The following is a 20,508-nucleotide window of genomic DNA, read 5'->3' on the forward strand; positions in this document are numbered from 1 at the left end:
TTCCCAAATTCCTTTTTATTTGTTTCCTATTCTTATGACTGGATTCCATGATTTCATCTGCATTTTCAACATCATGGTAATTATAGGGGTCTACGTCTACCAAAAAGAACTACAAAAATCTAGCAGGTTTCTTGAACACGAAATATGCTGCAAGTATCATGCTAGTTTTCTATTTAGACGTTTATATAGCCACGGACTGTGCACTACAACATTCAGTCTTAAAACGCAACGTTCAATTGAAGGTTTTGGCTTTTCATAAGAAGGCAGACAATGAATGTACAGGAGAGACAGGGCCTACATCTAACTCAATAATAAAGTACAAAAGTTCAATGTTTTTCCACCTCATTGCATTCACTTATGCGGCGTCCTTCAGTACTCCTGGCAAACTACTGTCGCAATCCGCCCCCGAAAGGGAACACGCTAGAATGCTCTGCATTCAGGTTAAAGCTCCCGGCCACCTTTAATGTTTAAACTTGAGGCCTGTCAGCCATAAACCTCTCCCGTCGATAAGTGTTATATCTCTCGTTCTAAACCACTATTTTACAACCACGAACGATTACAAGAGGGGTTCTTTATATTATGTAAGCCTAATCCACCGACAATTAAGATAGGAAATGTGTCATTGGCCGGCCTCAGAAAGAACCCTGTCATTCCCAAAGTAAAGGTGCACAAAGGAAGAGTGCTCAATAAATCGTTTTAGAGAAGATATGAAAACGGAGACTCACTGTCAAAGGAAAACAGTGCCGGTTTTAGTGTCAGTCAGACTGAACAAAGAGCAATCTCTCTGTAGGTTAACTCTGGTTCAGGGGAACGGCTGAACATAGCGGCCTTTATGCTGTGCTGCAGTGGGGGAGGGCGGTGAACGACCACCGGTCTCATGTTACGAGCTGTTTTCTTAAGCCACAAATCACATGGCCACTTCCAGCTCTTTACAGCCAGTTGTTGCCAATGTGATTGAGGGCTGTAAATGGAAGCTGCATTGGTATTTTTTGCAATCAAATACTTTTCCATCATCATCCCAGACATCTTTGTAAATAACAGTGGTGCGATGTCACAGGAAAAAAAGCAAGAAATTTCACAACTAAACGTTGTGTGATTTTGTGCCATTGATAGTACTTGTTTATTCTGTGCTAAATATATACTGCACATACACGGTTGTACAAAAGTCTGCTATTTCATGAGTTCGCTTATGAAAACAGACTAGACAATATACACACATAGTTTAAGATTTTTACAGTACTATACTTTAGACTTGGCCTATAAATTAAATAAATAAACAATAATAATGGCTTTTACAGTAATGTTTCTAATTTTAGTGTTATTTATTGAATGGTATTGTTGTATTTTAAATGACATGTTTCCATGTTACCATATTCTTTTCTCATTTCCTGCAACACACAGACTACAAGCTTGATTCTCTTTTTTTTTTTAAAAGCCAAACAAACAAAAGTGTTTAGTACAGCTTGAACTTTCAGCTGCAAGCCAGCTATTGAGTGTGGAAAGTTCTGTGTGCTGATTAGCAGCGGTACAGTTGGTGACCTCAGGACACAGCCCTGAAAACAAACGGCCAGCATACTGTACACACTTACTCTATACACACAATGACAGGAGCCGCTCCATTCATCTGATCAAAAGCCAAGCAGGATTTTGCTGAAACTGGATAAGAAATTAGTGTAATGGCCTGTCAAAAGTTTCAAAACATTATCATTTTGAACGTTTTGGAATAAAGTATTTTATGCTCGCCAAGGAATACATTTATTTAATCAAAAATATGGTAAAAACTGTCATGTTAATACATTTAAAAATATATTTATTCCTGTGAGGGCAAAGCTGAATTCCATTCTTCTGTTTCACATCATGATCCCTCAGATATAATGCTAAATAATGCTGAGTTGCGTCTCAAGAAACATTTATTATTAATATTAATAGTATTATTATTATCAATGTTGAAAACAGTTTTTAATGATACCATAATGATACCATTTTCAAACGTGTGGTGAGATCAAAAACCGAGGGAGAAATTAATACTTATATTCATCAAGGATGCATTAAATTGATCCAAAGTGACAGTGAAGACATTTATAATGTCACCCATTTGTTTTATAAATGTAATAAATAAACTGAAAATACAATTGCAATTTTTTCTATTCATTAAACAATCCTGGGGGGGGGTGTCACCATTTCCACAAAAAGTTAATCAGCAGATGTTTTCATTAACAATAATAATAATCAAAAATGTACCAAATCAGTATATTAGAATTATTTCTGAAGGATCACTATATATTTCTGAAGGATCACAGTGAAGGTTTCACTGAAGACTGGAGTAATGATGCTGAAAATTCATCTTCACGTTTTAGGATTAAATTACATTTTAAAACATAATCAAATAGAAATCATTATTTTAATTTGTAATAATATTATACATTATTAGTGTTTTACTGTATTTTTGATTAAATAAATGCAGCCTTGGCAAGCTTTAGCCTACTGTATTATTAATTATTTTTATTTCATATTTTTACATTTTAAACTGCATCAATAGCCTACATTATTTGATATTTTAGGATTTATATATTAGTGGCAATGTATTTGAAGCCCATGTAATCACAATATTTGAAATAGTTTATTCCATTCAAATGTTAATAGGAACATTAAATAGAGGGGCACATACGCTAACTGTACTAAATAATTGTAGAGATAAAAACAGCTATTTAAAAAAACAGCTGATCAAATTTAACCTCGACAAACGCGTTATTTTAAAACTACACAAAAATGTATGATGGATAGGCTATACATATTATTACATTATACCACTGATAAAATAACAATTATCTATAAATATTACAGAGGACCTAGGAAATTATTAAATTATTATATAGGCTACTCATGAATGAAAACAGAGAAGAATAATGGACCTGGCCATTTACACAGTTATGTTAGCCTACATTTGGTCCAACTGTTTGCTAAAAAATAAATAGAAAATAGATTGCAAATTTTGCTATCATGGTTATAACAAGGACAAAAGGAAGAATACAATAAATAAGGATTAAGATATTTCAATGAGAAATCCCTGATGCAGCGCACTAAAGCTAAAGACACTTAATTAAAATCTAGTTACTTGTTACAAAGTCAGCGTTCAAAAAAAACATGTTACACACAAAGAGCAAATGTTTTAATTCAGAATTCAAAAGGTATCAAAGTCACAAGCTGACAACTAATATTACAATCCACCACCGTTGACTGAGATCCAAACATAGCTCTACTACACGACTCCATTGCCTGACCGACTTCCAAGCTTTCCATGTACCAAACGACCAAAATCTGACGTTTAACAGGCTGTTGAAAAATGCCATATTCTCAGACATATCTCCCGCTCCTAATATGTAATTTTCGCAGAATGGTAGCCGTTGTCTTACCGTCAGTTCGGGATTGTCATGGTCTCGGTGAGTGACGGCTCGGATGACTCCGGTTCGCCATGACCAGCGCGCGATGTGCGCGGGCTCCAGCGGCTCCTCTCCGCTCACGCACAGGAACCGCTTCCCGACCACCATGGCGAAGAACCCTCAAAAACTTCAACACTCGCACCCTACCTACCACACATTTACACCGTCTAACTGCGTTCTGAACAAAAAGAAAGAAATAATCGTGATTTTTTCGCCTTTTGCGTGTCAACCGCAACCCGGGGGATTTAAATTTCTCTCAGCCTCCACCCGCGAATGGTCGCTCTCGCGCTCGTGAAACTGAACACTAGACCGTATCACTGAGAGCGTAAAACTGGTATCCCTCCGCCTGAACAACTCACACAAGTCCATGAAACCGCAACAAGGAGATTTCTACGTCCGCCAGAGAGATTCATTCTCAATGGGAGACAAGCTGCTTTTCTACTATACGCCAGTGTGCTGAAAATAGTGCTTAGTTGTTTTTGTTGTTGTTTTTGGTATATATTAGCAGGTTGTGCAGGAAAGAATAACAAAAAAAAGAAATGAATCTATCTATCTATCTATCTATCTATCTATCTATCTATCTATCTATCTATCTATCTATCTATCTATCTATCTATCTATCTATCTATCTATCTATCTATCTATCTATCTATCTATCTATCTATCTATCTATCTATCTATCTATCTATCTATCTATCTATCTATCTGTCTGTACCTCACAATGCAATCTGTCCGTCTTTTGATTGCTTTATATTTATGAGAAAATCAGTAGCCTATATAATTCTAATTAATAATTATATAGACTACATATAATTATATGATAAATTATATAATAATTATATAATTAATATAATTTAAATTTAATTAATTTAATTAATTAAATATTATATATAATAAATTATATAATTAATGCTTAGGCTATAGTTAAAATATGATTAATATAATAAATATATGATTTGGAAATGAATAATTATTTTACAGTTTTTCTCCATTGTTTGGTTTGACCCATTTCTTGAAACATAAATGACATTCTCAAAATTGTAAGATAATTTGTAAAAACATCAAAGCTCAGCACATAGCTCACTTACAAAAGCTAATATCTCTCCCAAAACATTCCTTCATGTGTCAAAACTAAATTCCTTTCCCATATAAGTCAGTGCCACCAAAATGGCAAAGACCGTTCTCAATTACTTTAGGTCATTTTTTGAAACAGACCAGACGTTCTCAACACTTTTGGTGCTTTTGCCAAAATAACGGATGGTTCGGCACAACACCATGGTTCACCTGGTGATATACCCCTCTCATCCCCTCTATACCCCTCTCATCCCCTCTATACCCCTCTCATTCCCTCTATACCCCTCTCATTCCCTCTCATCCCCTATCATTCCCTCTATACTCCTCTCATTCCCTCTATACCCCTCTCATCCCCTCTATACCCCTCTCATTCCCTCTATACCCCTCTCATTCCCTCTATACCCCTCTATACCCCTCTCATCCCTCTATACCCCTCTCATCCCCTCTATACCCCTCTCATTCCCTCTATACCCCTCTCATCCCCTCTCATTCCCTCTATACCCCTCTCATCCCCTCTCATTCCCTCTATACCCCTCTCATTCCCTCTATACCCCTCTCATCCCCTCTCATTCCCTCTATACCCCTCTCATTCCCTCTATACCCCTCTCATCCCCTCTATACCCCTCTCATTCCCTCTATACCCCTCACATTCCCTCTATACCCCTCTCATCCCCTCTATACCCCTCTCATCCCCTCTATACCCCTCTCATTCCCTCTATACCCCTCTCATCCCCTCTATACCCCTCTCATCCCCTCTATACCCCTCACATTCCCTCTATACCCCTCTCATCCCCTCTATACCCCTCTCATCCCCTCTATACCCCTCTCATTCCCTCTATACCCCTCTCATTCCCTCTATACCCCTCTCATCCCCTCTATACCCATCTCATCCCCTCTATACCCTTCTCATTCCCTCTAATACCCCTCTCATTCCCTCTATACCCCTCTCATTCCCTCTATACCCCTCACATTACCTCTATACCCCAATAAAATAACGCTGATACGTTTTGGAGCGAACAACCATTAGACTGAGAATCAAACAATTAGTTTAGCTCTACGAGATCTATTCACTTGGAAATTGTGCTAAATCTAGGCTACCTGTATTTAATCATCTGCAAAGAGGGACTGATATATTGAGACATGTACTTAGACATGTGCAATTTGATGAAATGAATAAGAAATGCTATTCTGTTGTGAACAATTGTCAAGTGGTTTGGAGATTTGTCCATGTTGTTTTGAGAATGCCATTTCTGTTTCAAGAAATGAGCCAAACCAATGGAGAAAACCTGAAAAATACACATATGTTTATTTTCATTCTGTCATACAACCATGGAAATGGAAATCTGATTTCCTTCACACATTTGCAAGGTTATAGGTGACCTGTGGGCTGTTCCTTGATGAGCACAAGAGGAGTGTTGATATAGAGAAGCATATCCACCACGGGACACAATCATTTCATGCACCTTTAGGTCAGAGCAGAAGATGGAGACAGATATCTCATGGCTGAATCACGAGAGTCGCTGAGATGGTTGTTGGTCCTGCAGATGCTTTTTGCTTTACTGAATGCAATATTCCAGTTTGCATTTGCATTTTCTTGAACATCAATGATCGGAAGCAGCAGTGGAGAGAATACAAAAAAATACCACGCAATAGTAATACATTTTTCATGTCTAATTACAAGATGTATTCATTTTAATATATTATTATGTCAACATAAAACATATTACAGATGAAAGAAATAATTACCTTCTGCTAGTAAAAAGAAAGTGTTATTATATTATCACAATATGTAGGCTATACTTACGTAATATACCAAAAGAAAATTAAATGCTTAACACCTCAGATGTTTAATTTTGGCTACATGATGCTGCAAGACGCAGAATATCTCTCTTGGAACAATAAGATTTCCAAGAGAGACACAATTCACAGATGTCATCTCTTGGTGAATGTGTTCTAGATATGTAAACCTGATGTATTTCAATCAGTTAGAAAACATCACCACTGTCCTTCCTTTCTTGCTGAATAGGTTGCTTTATTACACATGTATTAAAAAAGGAACATTAAAAGAGGGAAATTACCGTTTTTAAAGATTTTGATTCAGAAACTATTATATTATATTATATTATATTATATTATATTATATTATATTATATTATATTATATTATATTATATTATATTATATTATATTATATTATATTATATTATATTATATTATATTATATTATATTATATTATATTATATTATATTATATTATATTATATTATAATGGACCACAAAGCCAGTCGTAAGTCATACATTTGTGGCAGTACACCCAACAATACATTGAATGGGTCAAAATTATAGATTTTTCTTTTATGCCAAAAATCACTAGGATATTATGTAAACATAATATTGCATGAAGATATTTTGTAGATTTCCTACATTAAATATATACCAAAAAATTGCATTGCTAAGGACTTCATTTGGATAACTTTACAGTAAAGGCCTTTTTTTCCCCAGAATTGTTGTATCTCTGCCAAATATTGTCCTAACAAACCATACATCAATGGAAAGCTTATTTGCTCAGCTTGCAGATGATGTGTATATCTGAATTTATTTTTAAATTACCCTTATGATTGGTTTTTGGTGGTCCAGGCTTACATATTAGATTATACTACACTATAGATAGATAGATAGATAGATAGATAGATAGATAGATAGATAGATAGATAGATAGATAGATAGATAGACAGACAGACAGACAGACAGACAGACAGACAGACAGACAGACAGACAGACAGACAGACAGACAGATAGATAGATAGATAGATAGATAGATAGATAGATAGATAGATAGATAGATAGATAGATAGATAGATAGATAGATAGATAGATAGATAGATAGATAGATAGATAGATAGATAGATAGATAGATAGATAGATAGATTTTAAATATAAAACAGATAAAGAAATAGGATAACAGAATAGAATATAGAATAGAAAGTGTTAATATTAATAATGTATTACGTAAGTAGACTGAAAAATTCCCCCGAGCTGCTTTTGCATTAAAACGCAAACAAGATCAAAGCGTTTTTATTTTCAACGCTTTTACATTTGATTGGTCCGAACCCCATCCTGGTGTAAATAAACGAATCAGCATCGAATGCGGTGAGAGTTTGATGTTTGCGTCTAAAAAAACACGTCACTTAACAAACATTTTAACTAGCCAACCAACACCCGAGTTTCATGTAAACAAATCATACCACCCAATCATGTAACAGAAAAATCGGGCCTTAAATCAAATTATTTCTGACGTCAACGTGAAAGCGCACCTTTTACAGAAACGGCATCGGTGTTGGTCGAGAGCAAGAAGATGGGCACAACAAGAGTGCCATTAGTTTAACTAATATTGACTTCATAGTTAGTTTTATACGATATGTTTGTGTATAATACCGAGTAATGAACGAGTGGAGGCTTTTAGGAGACCGTTAATGTTTGTCTTCGTTTGAAGTTGTACACTGAAGTTGAAGTAAGGTTAGCTTAGCTAGCATCTCTCCCTGCTCGGCGCAATCCTGAGGAAAATATGGTGTCCTGGATTATATCAAGATCTGTCGTGTGAGTTTCATCCTCATTTTTTTCCATACATGCAGTTCATTTTTGAAGCTCGGGTTTTCAATTAGCTCTTAATTTTACTGGTTAGCCTAGTAGCATCCATGGTTGCACTCTGAAGATTGTAAACATAGATTTATCCTGTTCTCGAAGCTATATTTGCTCTTTTTGTTCAATTAAAGCGCTTTACGTGTTTTTAAACCTGACCTTTGAGGAGGATCCATGTTATTCGTAAGAAAAGAACCAAAAGCAGTAAGGCAGTGTTTATGTGTTAAGTATCTAGCTGGGCATCATAACTGGACAGCTGTATGTCCTTGTGTCAAATATTCCTATGGCTTGTGGACGTGTCAGTGAATGTGTGTGTTGACGCCTATTACATAGATTCTTGCTGGGACTTTTGGGTTAAAGGGATAGTTCACTTTAAAATGGAAATTGTCATCCTTTACTCACCCTCCAGTTGTTTCAAACCTGTATGATTTTTTTTCTTCAGCTGAACACAAGGGGAGATTTTTTTTCTGACTGACTTCCATAGGTGGAAACAAAATACCATGGAAGTAAATGGCTCCAGTTAACTGTTTGGTTACTGACATTCTTCAAAATATGTTCCCTCGTGTTCAGCTGAAGAAAGAAATTCATACAGTTTTGAAACAACTGGAGGGCAAGTAAAGGATGACAGAAGTTTCATTTTAAAGTGAACAATACTTTTAAGGTGGAGCTGTCACAAACTTCTGACTCATTTCTCTGAATTTCTCATCTCTCTTATATGACAGGCCTGAACACGTATAGAAAGACACCCCCCCCCCCCCAACATTAGATATCGCACATCATTTATACCACAGATTTTCAGTTTTCTACTTAAACAGTTCTTTGATATCATGCCTATTTGACATCAAAAATAATTTTTCTAGCCTGTTAAGGAAAACAACATTGTTTATAGTTTAGATAACTTTCTTATATAATGTTAGCATAGCTATTTAGCTTTTTAAATTTGTTGATAACTAAGGATTTATAGCATTTTAGACAGAAACGTTAGACATATGATAAAGTAAAATATATTTGCACCCACTTCGTAGCTATAATAATCATCATCATTCGTTCTTAGTAATTATAAAACAACAATTATTAATAAAAAAAGTCATATTGGAATTTTTGTTTTAATATGTTTTCTATTGTGTTTCAAGCTGACGGCAAACAATTAATAATTAAATTAATTAATAATAAAAAGTGTAAATCGCTTATGGAACACTTATTGAAAAAAATAAAGAATCAGTCTTAAATAGGGTTTTCACGATTCGATACATATCACGATACTCAAATTAAAATGCTGAATTTGATATTACATTGCGAGTAGAAATTAATAAGCTTGGCCTTGGTGCTGGTAACCCATTGCACAGGTAAATGATGACACCAGAATAAAAATGTTCATGATTCTAAAGCTGAAAATACATAATTATTTTAGATGAATTTGCTTGCACTCTGTCACTGACTGAATATATATTTAAAATAATTTAGATTCAAGACATTTACCATCAGGACCCAGAAATATTCCATGTAATATTATAATCATCATTATTTATAGTAGTTAAATGAAGTACTGACACTAAAACTGTGAACTAATTTTAATTTTGGTTGAACTATCCAGTATCCACAATAAATATTGTTGCGTTTTTGTATTGTGATATATTGCGACACAATATATTGTTACACCCCTAGACTAAAAATATATCAGTCGATCTCTACAACAAAAAAAGAGCACATTTGCCTTTAGGCTTGGAAAGATTTGAATGATTGATGTGTCTGTCCTTGTTTGGAAGCTCATTTGCAAACAGCAGGAAGAGGATGATTTTGGTTTATTTTGTGAACGAGACGTTCCAATGTGGTCCCCTTACAGTGTGCAAGAGTCACTAGCAAGCAGTTAGGAGGCGATGTAGTAAGTCACAGAAACCAACAAGTACCAATTACACTCCACCTTGCTAGTTTAAGGTTATAATTCTGCGGTTAGGATTTTATAAAATTTACGATGTAGAAGTTCAAATATAGGACAATAACTGTAAGCTTATGGCAAGCTGATGAGAAGTCAAGACCATGTCGTCTGTTTGAAATAACGTTGTGGACTTATGTGCTCCGTGGACACTTTTGTGGCTGTTTTGTTTTCCTGGTTTGCCTTTTTTTTCTATTTAAAATTTAAAGCACTATAACTCTATGTACAGAATAAACACCCAAAACACTCACAACGTCACTTGCAGCCTACGACGTCACTTCAATCACTTTTAAAATCAACATCAACAAATATAACCCGGAAATACAGTTCCAGCCATTCGCATTGTATTCATTGACACTGTTAAACACGTTAAAGTACTTACGAGCTACAACAACATCGAAATGTCATCACATTCCCCCACAAACTAAAACTAAACTTTACTGTGCACACTCGGCGCACGAGCGAGAGCAAGCGAGGCAGATCTGGCCACGCTGCTCGGTGTGACACGGGGCAAGGGCTGTTATGCATAATATATAATATATATGTATATTATATATACATACATTGAATCAGAGTGCCTACTGTATGTAGTAAATGGAACATCTCTACAGCAAAAGGCCAAACGCTACATGCATTCGGTTTGTTTCTACCATTCATTAGTAATGATTTTAACTTTTTGCTTATCATTTACCTGAACATTCAGTATTGTGCAATATAGCGCACAGAAGGTGAGGGGCATTTGGGGGGGAAAGAAGTGCTGCATTTTATTATTTAAGCATGTGGCTTTTCATGAAAATTCTATAATCAAAATGCAATCCCTACATACACTTTGGGTCATCCTTAATATTTCTCTAATTTACAGAAAGTTTCTATCTTTTATCACTTTTAAGATACAACCTTTTGAAATTAAGATGTAAAAATCAAACGTTTTAGGAAAAAACCTCTGGCGCCTAAAGGGTTAACAAAGTATATTTATTTATTTTGCGGTCGCAGATAGATATTTATAATAAAGACTGCGCGTGGCATCTGTCGGAGACGCGAAGAGCAGCTACTGCAAGTGAAGTCACTTGCAGTAAAGGCAGAAAGTGCAGTTGCCTGAGCGTGCAAGCTCTGAGAGTGCAAGTCTGCAGCCAGACCAAATCTGACTTATATGCATTTAAGATTTACAATTGTGTTTACAATTATATTTATATATATATATATATATATATATATATATATATATATATATATATATATATATATATATATATATATATATATATATATATAATTGTTTTTTTTTTTGCAATGCCATTGAAGATGGTTTACCAAAACAGAATCCGTTGTAAGATATCAGTGCTCTTGAAATGTCTCTCGACCTTTTTATTCCATTGGAGAATGCAAGCTTTGAGGGCTACATCTTGCATTGTTTTAAATTCATTGGAATATTAAACGGTTCAAAGGCCTAATGGCTATGCACCTTGTCAGTTTAGGCAAAATACATTTAGTCCCAAGAGTTGAACCATATGTTCTTTAGGAGACTCTAAGCATCTGGCTCAAAGTAAGTCAGCATTGCCGTTTCTTAGCAGGAAACTCAAAGTTGACCTAAACCTGAGTGTCAAGGCCCTTTTTTATTTTTTCAGCTGCACACCCTGAGAACGATACCCTGCTACACAAAAATACTTTCGAGACCACTCAGTGCAGGTCCAGTTTCCTCCAGGGGCCCACTGGAGGAAAACCAACTCCTTGTTGTGAAAACAATGAAAGACTGATGTGCAGCACATTTATTTGTGTTTCATAGGGGTCGTGCAAGCTCTTTTGTGGGAGGAGAGGCCACAGGCAGACAGGATTCAAAGCCTTTCAGCGAAGTGATTGCTAAACCTACAAGTTGAGCAGACTTTATGGCTTTATTGCACACTGTTAGGGCTGGGTGTCTGACAGTATATAGCCTGCAACGATAGAAACCTCTTAACCGGTAGAGCTGGATGTGTCCCAAACGAGTAAAGAAGGGGTAGAACCTGTTATTAAGGGGTGTTTGTTAGGCTCAACACAAAGGAGAGTTTAGTTTATTGTTGCCAAGCAGCAATTTAGTGCATGAATAATGAATTAACGTTATACGCAGTGGCAGGTGTGAGTATATCAGTCTTTTATTTTTAGCTCAAATGTTACATAATGTGAGACACATTCATTTGTTATTAGTCTTATCGTTTGGCTTGCAACCTGTTGTAAAATAAATGTTGAAAATAATTAAATGAGTAACCTTTATAAAGAATTTAAGTGTTTAATTGTTAATATTATTGATATTATACATGAAGAAAGTCTAACAAAACACACTGATCAGCATTTTCCATACTGGTAAAGAGAGGACAGCTTTTATATATTGCCTCCTGCATATTTAATTATTCATAGCGCCATAGTCTAATATATATATATATATATATATATATATATATATATATATATATATATATATATATATATATATATATATATATATATATATATATATATATATATATATATATATACATACATGGGTTTCCATGTAAATTGAATGACCAATGATTCAGCAGTAACTTACATGACTCATATCTAAAAATTTGCAGAGTTGTTGGCTTGTTGGTGATAACACCAAACAACATGTTTTTCTTGGTTGAGAGTGAATATTAAAAAGCAAAAAGTTACTATTTAAATACTTATCCTGTGTGTTTGTGTGAGTGATTGGCTGCAGTTTATTTACCACACACACACACACACACACACACACACACACACACACACACACACACACACACACACACACACACACACAAACACAGAATTGCATGTGACAATCGTGTTTCCATCTCATACAAGGACATGAACACATGTCCGTCATCTCCAGAGGCGCTCTGAGAGTCACTGCATGACCATTTTACCATTTCATTTGAGAAAAATACTGTCGTCATAAACACACAGAAACTCAAAGGTATTCACGCCAACCCGTCAAAATAAAAGTTTGGTTTAACTTGACAAATATATTGCTGATGTACAGTGGAGTTTAGATACGTCTCAGTGTAATAATAATACTAAAACTAATGTAATCATTATAAATGATCAAAACTTTATTTTTTTAAGCAATATAATATCACAATTGTTCTTCTGTGTTTTAATTTTAACAGTTTAAAGCTCAGTTGTGCAGCTTTGTGTCACAAAAAAGTTGAATTAAATTAAAAGATGAATGTAATGTTTATGTCTTCATTTGAAAATACACAACATTAAATTAATTAAGTAGCTAGTAGCCTACTATTTATTGGTAAATATTACAGTGAACAAACATCACATATTAATAACACTTAAGAATGTCTTGCAGTTTCTTTACAGTTATTGTGTTATGGATACAGTTATGTAAAGTCATCGGTACTGGTTAAAATGTCAACAGTACCCAACTCTACTGTTGCCTGGCTAATAGTTTCTCTGACCTGTACAAGTGCTATAATTTTATTATTCATTTGTGCTTACATCGCTCAAATAAAATAAATATTTAATCATCGTCCATAATGTGGGTCGTTATTCTCATAATCAAATATCATCAGTAAACCGTTGTGTTACCACAACGGTGCGCATTCACACGGGGCATAAGAGTTAACGCTTCCCATTTACTTTGATTGGGTGACATCATCAGTTGCCGAACTAAATTGTGGGTTCCGTCACGGCGCTTCACTCGCGTTGCAAGTGGCAGAAGTTGAAGATTTCTCAACTTTTCAAGCGCAGGCGTCATCCAATCAGATCACCATATGCAAATATCCTAGAGCAGACGCTAGCCAATTGTGTTCGTTACTGCTCAAACAGTGAACCATCCAGACGCAGCTCCCGGACCAGTGCGTGATATTCTCCCCACTGCCGGCACTTTTTCAGGATTGAATGAACCCTACAGCTTCAAGCACCTGTGCAGTGCACTGACAACAACTACATGGGCAATCGCATTCGCACAAACAAACAAATCGGCATCCATTTCATCTCACAGACTAGCTGTCATAAAAAGGCTCTTTTTTGTGTTGTGGTCCAAGCGGCAAGTAATGTGATTGGCTGTTGTCACTATGAAGATCACGTCAGCACCAGAGCCATATAGAAAGAGAGTTGCGACAACGGAAGTTCAAAACGCTTGATAGTCACATGATTCATGTAGACCTCGAATAGTTCCAGGAAGTGCTTTGACGAGCAATTCAAATTGTCAGTCACAGTGACAGAACTGCGATTTTTGGTAATTAATAGTCAATAAATGCATTGATTTTCAATAATTTTATTACACATTGACATGTTATACTTAACTAATATGTAACTTTCCACACCTTGCAAAAAAAAAAGTAGAATAATTTTCTCTAATTCCAAAACGATGGATGAAACGTAATTAAGATGTGCTGATAATTTAAAATCTTCCTGATTAAACGTCTTACCTTTTAAAAGTGCATCACGAACGGTCTGTTCTGCTGTAACTCAATGGCGTGGCTGCTACTTCCGGGAACTATTGAGAGTCTCCACGAGCCGCCATTGCTGTAAAAAAACATTCCATTGGAGTCTATGGAGTTGTCGCAACTCTCTCTATATATGGCTCTGGTCAGCACCAAGCTTCAGCCACGCCCTCCGTCAAGCGCTAAACGCCTACGCCCCGTGTAAATGCGGCGTTACATTCCAAAGGGTGGCCGTTATCAACCCCACAGTGGAAAATGAAACCAGAACCGCACCAGCTGGCCTGGATCGCCACAGAATGGAACACGTACACATTGGGAACATTTCGGCCAGACGGTGGAAAAGCGGCTAATGTGTAGCTCCACTCACAGTGGCATCTCATAGGTTAAATCCCACTTCTCGTGGTTCTAATTGGCTGTGATTGTGTGATGTCATACATCCTTTTCTCTTTCAGTGTAGAAAGACGAATGACTTTCCGCTGGAAACGTTCCGCTTGTTTAGAACGCAGATCCACTGTCTGTTTATTTGAGTTTGGTTCATGGTCCACAGACTAGAATTGAATTGTGGGAAGACCCGTTTGTCCAATGTCTGCAGTCAGTCTAGCCTACTGTGGCTCCCCATAAATTGCTGAGCAACGCTGTAGGTGAATTTCCTCATTTGGCGCTGATTAAAACAATCGTCCAATGAAAGGAAAATACTAGTTATTAGGCGCACAGAGCAACATGAATGCTAGTAACAGATCTGTAAATTACAGCGCTCCAAGGGAGAGTGGAGGGGGGAAGGGTTGAGAGATGTGTGGAGCCGAACACCATTGTTACAGCCTGGTGCCTCTGCTGTTTCTATGGCAACAGGAAAATAAACTGCTGCCAAGGTGGATCCTTGGATGAGGACCATGCAACAGGGAGAACTTTGTAGACCTTTGTGCTGTGCACATCCACTGCACAATGTTATAATTCATTTGTATTAAAATGCTCGCAAGCCCTTTGTCCCTTTGGGTGTTTGCTAAGATAAGCAACATTATTATTTGTCACACGTGGGATTATTTATCTTAACAAACCCCTCACATTAAATATTAAACTAGGGCTACAAGTAAAGATTATTTTTGGTAAGCTGTAGATAAAAAATGTATGATTTGGAATTTTTTTCTTCCAAAATAAGTAATTATGACAGGGCGAGCTGCATTAAATGATATACTTTTTTGAAGCTCATAAAATGATGATAAATTATCCATAAAAGGACAAACTTGTGTTCAGAAGCAGCTCACTCTGCGTCCTCTTTTCCAGATGTGTTGATTAATTGAACATCTGATTTGTTGTTGTTGTTGAAGTCCCGTATTAAACCCATAGACTTCAAGTGAAAGAGATGTCTGAGCATTGTCTGAAGATTTGAGCCACATGAAGTGACCACCCAGAACACCCTAGTTCTGCATGCAAGAACCACTACAGGGAATGTAAAATAATTTTCATGTTATGTTTTCTCTAGGGCTGTCAACAGATTCAATGTTTTAATTAGGATTAATCACACTCTTTTGTGCAATTAATCACACACTTATCGTAAAATTAAGCATATTAACACGTTCATTTTATCATCATTTGCTATATTAGGGCTGGTCGATATGGCTGAAAATGATATAAGTGTTTCATATCGATTGATATCAATATTTATTGATATTTTTTATGACCTATTTAAAATTAGGACCAGGAGAAAAATATATCACTTTTAAAAAATTTATTTGAAACTTTACCTTCCTCTGATTATAATCCCCTCAATAATAAATGCAGAAATGTCAACACCATAGAAAACACTCAAATAATTCAATAAAAAATCCTTAACAATTATCTTTTAACATTAAGGTGCAGTGCCTCTGTTATTTCTGAACACTTTAACCCTGGGTAAATGAGCGTTACTTCTACGTTTTGTAATTTAGATGCGGGGCTCACACCGCTTTTAACTGCGGAGTCAATCTTGTACAGTGTGAAACGATGCAATGTTAAAGCTAGAGGCTAAGACAACCAATCGCGTACTCATATTTGCATGCTTTGGACAGTCACGGAAACACTGCACATTGTATAAACAGTAAATTCAGCATTCGAGAGGAAAAATTTCAAATGCCGACAGATATATTTCATTCTTACCTTTTATAGTCTGAAGTTAGCCTGACGTGGTCATACTCAATTCTAGTCAGAATATGAGTCTGAAACTGCTCCATTGGGCTGTGATTTATGGGGCGTGTTTCAACCGAACCAGGAAAGACCTACAACCAATCAGAGCAACGAAGCGTTGCATTGTCAAATGTCAACAGACAGAGCTCAACTAACGTTACCGTGTTGCCAAGTCCGCGTTTTTTTCTGCGGTTGTTTTATATGTCCACGGGTTGAAGCGACTATTATGTGATAGACCCATGAGTGTGAATTTTAGCAGGCAATCTTGCCAAAATAACACACATTTTACCCCCAAACACCGTTTTTCCCCCGGAGAACCCCCCGAGAAGATATTGTTTAGGGCTAGTAGTTATCGGATTTTGTTGTAAAAACTTGGCAACCCTGTCTGCACGTGCGCTGGAATAAACAATCTTTGCCGGTGTTGTAAAAAAAAAAAAAAATTTATTGATACACCGAGTACTTACCTAACATGATCATCATCTTTGAGAGAAATTGTGAAAGTGAATGCAGATACAAACAAGCTCTCCGTTTAGGATACGAGTAAATATAATCCAAGCTCCTTTGATGACGTGATGATTACGTTACTGTTTATCATCTGTCCGTCATCGTCTAAAGCCCGCCCTGATGATTTCATTGGTCCGAACATTTTCTGTTCGGGGATAATTACTCCTCTATGGATCGATGCCAGACCGAGTTGCCCGACCTAAAAATGTTGTGGGCGGGGCTAAGTTCGGCTGGCATCCAGGCTAGTCTGAAGTATCCATTCAGTATAAACTCGGTAGTACAGTCGGCAGTACGAGTATGCAACAGGGATGGAAATTAACTTTTTTGTCCACCGGCCACTGTGGCTGGTGGATTTCAAAATCTACCAGCCACTCAATGTTTTAACCAGCCACTTTCTTGTTTATAACCGACAATGTGTAACTGCACGTGAAAATTAATACTACAAGCTCTACACTACTTAAGCTGTTTATTTAATCTCAAATCTCAATGAAATACTGACATTTTTTCTTTCACTCTTATACACACACACACACCATGAACTGATATACATTTCATTAAATGAGTAGGGCTCTGTGTGTGTGTTTTTTTTTTTTTTTTTAACCTGGATGTGGCATTTGGATGATTCTTTTATGGCTTCCAGTTTTAGGTTTTAAGTACCAACAATGAAACTACTAGTTTTGGCATCTCCTGAAGCATGTTGCTGACATACCGAGCAGAACATTGTCAGTAGGGATGCACCAAAATAAAAATTATTGGCTGAAACCGAAGCACTAAAATAAATTTTGCCAATTATCCATTGCATTTATGGCTAATGCTATGACTGAGTAACTTTACTAAAAATCAAGGCATTGCAATTGCATTAATTAATATTAAAGTTTCAAATAATAAATCAATTACAAATTATGCAAATATTTATTTAGCACATTGCAACAACCCACAGTATAAAATAAAATTCAAACTAAAATGTTTAACTCGACCTCACTCATGTGTACATTAAATAATAATGTACAGGTCTACTGGCCTGCAGAAAGGTACAGAAATTGAATAAAGTAATCAAATGTGAAATAACTGCATATTTAACTGTTTAAATGAAAGATTAATCCTTACTAAACTTACAAAAGCTATTCAATCAAGAGCAGTGAGTGATGTCCTTTTGTTTGACATTAAACAGAGCAGTAAAGGCTACTTCCCCTTTAAGACCTAATAGAAGGATATGCGTCATCTTTCACGACTGTATAAAGTTCACTTGAGGCATATTCAGACTATGTCTGCTAGAATACTCATCAAGATGGACATGTTGGCATACTTTTTGTGTGTACAAGACTTGAAAGAGAACTCAATATTTGCGCGCTGTGAAACGGGTGCGCGCTTCCGGATGACAGTGACGGGTCTTCTCTCAGCGCGAGCACGAATTCTTATTCGCGTCTTCTGGCACTACATCTGGGTAATGACGGTAAAAGCGACTGGTCATATTCGGACATACGGCCGCACTCGCATGCACTGAACACAGTTTATAAAGAGGTGTAACAGGAGCTATTTTTATTTACCCGCCACGGTGGCCGGTAGGTGAAGCGAGTTTACCCGCCACAACTCAAAATCACCCGCATTTGGCTGGTGGCGGGTGCTAATTTCCATCCCTGGTATGCAATGCTGGAGGTTTTCATCCAATCAATGACACTGACCCTGCAAATATGCAAATAAGAACGTTAACCCAGGGTTTAGGAATGTCCAATGTGAAACGTCAATTTATGAATACCCAGAATGAATGGTTAACCCTGGGTAAATTGAGCAGTGTGAAATGTGAAGCAGGATTCAATTTACCCAGGTTTTCGAATGACCCAGGGTTAACTATTTGTGAAAAGTGGGAAAAGCCCTCATATGATGTAAGGAGTCCATATAACTGATATATTTATGCACACTAAAGCACACATGAAAAAAAAAACATTACAGTAAAAAACCTTTCAGAATTCTTACTGTATGTTACGTGTACAGTGCAACAGCAGAGCTTGTTTACATATTAGACAAGTCAAGTTACCGAACATGACCTCATGTTTGCACATCAATATAACACACGTGTGTGCTTACTGTACTACTCCTGTCCTGTCATCACCGCAATCATCTTTACCTTGTTGCAATCCTCATCCATCATTCACTATTGTGTCGCTGGTTTGCTTTATCCAGACAAAAAATGTAGTTTGCAATATCATCTGGTTATACAGTGGTGGGATGTTTTGATGTTCTGTCCATTCTGTATTTCACACAGCACGATGAGCGAGGGCTCGCTCTCTAGAAACAAACACAGAATATGCTTTAAAGTGAAAAACAATCTTGAATGAATAATTTACTGAAGACACAACACTGAGCCTATATTCTTTCTGCTGTCTCGGTTATAATCAGCCTGGTTTTCTTTACATAAGTGCTGTTTGAATTAATTTGCTGACTGGATCATTGGACTGTACTTACTCAGAGTTTATTGGCTTAAAATGATATGATCACAAACAGAGAAGCGGAAATGAGTTGAAGGTTTTAAGATATTTCTTCCTACTTGGGTTGTGTGTAACCTTTATAAATGGCATTGCTCTCAACTTCTGACAGTCGGGCAATGTTGGGCCTTTTTTGAGTGTCGTTCGGCTTAGTTTTTTGGTGTGTTCCACTTCCACACTGTTGGCTCTGGTCAGATGCTGTCTGTGGTTTTTGGGCCAAATCATCATATTGAATCGCCATTGGTGAACAGAACGCATGTGCTAGTTGACAGTTGCCTTTCGTCCTTTCGGTGTGTTCAAGTGCAGGTTTTTGGCAGAGACGCAGTCAACAAAAAGGGAGCGCACAGTGAGCTTTTGACGCTGGTAGTTCTTTGACGTCGACTTGGTGTGTCCCGGGCTTAAGATCATCTAACTGCATGACGTAAATTACATTCACTGCCAGGGTTTTTGACAATTTTCGGCATTTTCTTAATCCTTGAGTCATGCATTCCTTTTTTATCAACATTTATATTTGGGTAAGTTTCATAAAAAAAAGCAATATTTTGAGTAAAAAGCTGAGAAAAACATATTTTGGTCAAAGACTACGTCCAGATCAGATTAAGAGTGATGATCAATCGCGGATGGAGTAGATTGAGTCCATCAACACCCCTAATGCTTCCACAGTCCTGTAGCTCTTTTGGGTCGACATTTCATCCAGTAACATAAGAGAGCTTTGATTTATATTATGATATTTAATGTTGATGATCTCGTTATTTAGGGGTTCAAGCACGAAGTGCCGGTTTTTATTCTGCCCTAAAATGCATTGTGCAGACCTCAATAATTTATTTGCTTTAAATTATTATA

At 36.6% G+C, this 20,508-nt stretch overlaps 2 protein-coding genes across 4 annotated transcripts in view; one reads left to right on the plus strand and one right to left on the minus strand.

Annotated features, from left to right (window-relative positions):
- Positions 1-3,731, minus strand: part of jmjd1cb (jumonji domain containing 1Cb) — a 140,150-nt gene extending 136,419 nt beyond the window's left edge. For all 3 annotated transcript variants that reach the window (XM_067429185.1, XM_067429184.1, XM_067429183.1), the window contains exon 1: positions 3,414-3,731. In XM_067429185.1, the coding sequence (XP_067285286.1) occupies positions 3,414-3,548 (135 nt within the window). In that variant the 5' untranslated portion in view covers positions 3,549-3,731. The remainder of the gene's footprint in view (positions 1-3,413) is intronic.
- A 4,086-nt stretch (positions 3,732-7,817) lies between these two features.
- reep3b (receptor accessory protein 3b) overlaps positions 7,818-20,508 on the plus strand; it is a 34,284-nt gene continuing 21,593 nt past the window's right edge. Inside the window, exon 1 of the mRNA XM_067429704.1 lies at positions 7,818-8,110. Within this exon, the coding sequence (XP_067285805.1) occupies positions 8,079-8,110 (32 nt within the window). The 5' untranslated portion in view covers positions 7,818-8,078. The remainder of the gene's footprint in view (positions 8,111-20,508) is intronic.

The sequence above is a fragment of the Pseudorasbora parva genome, chromosome 21 (genome assembly GCF_024679245.1).
Source record: "Pseudorasbora parva isolate DD20220531a chromosome 21, ASM2467924v1, whole genome shotgun sequence".
Classification (NCBI taxonomy): domain Eukaryota; kingdom Metazoa; phylum Chordata; class Actinopteri; order Cypriniformes; family Gobionidae; genus Pseudorasbora; species Pseudorasbora parva.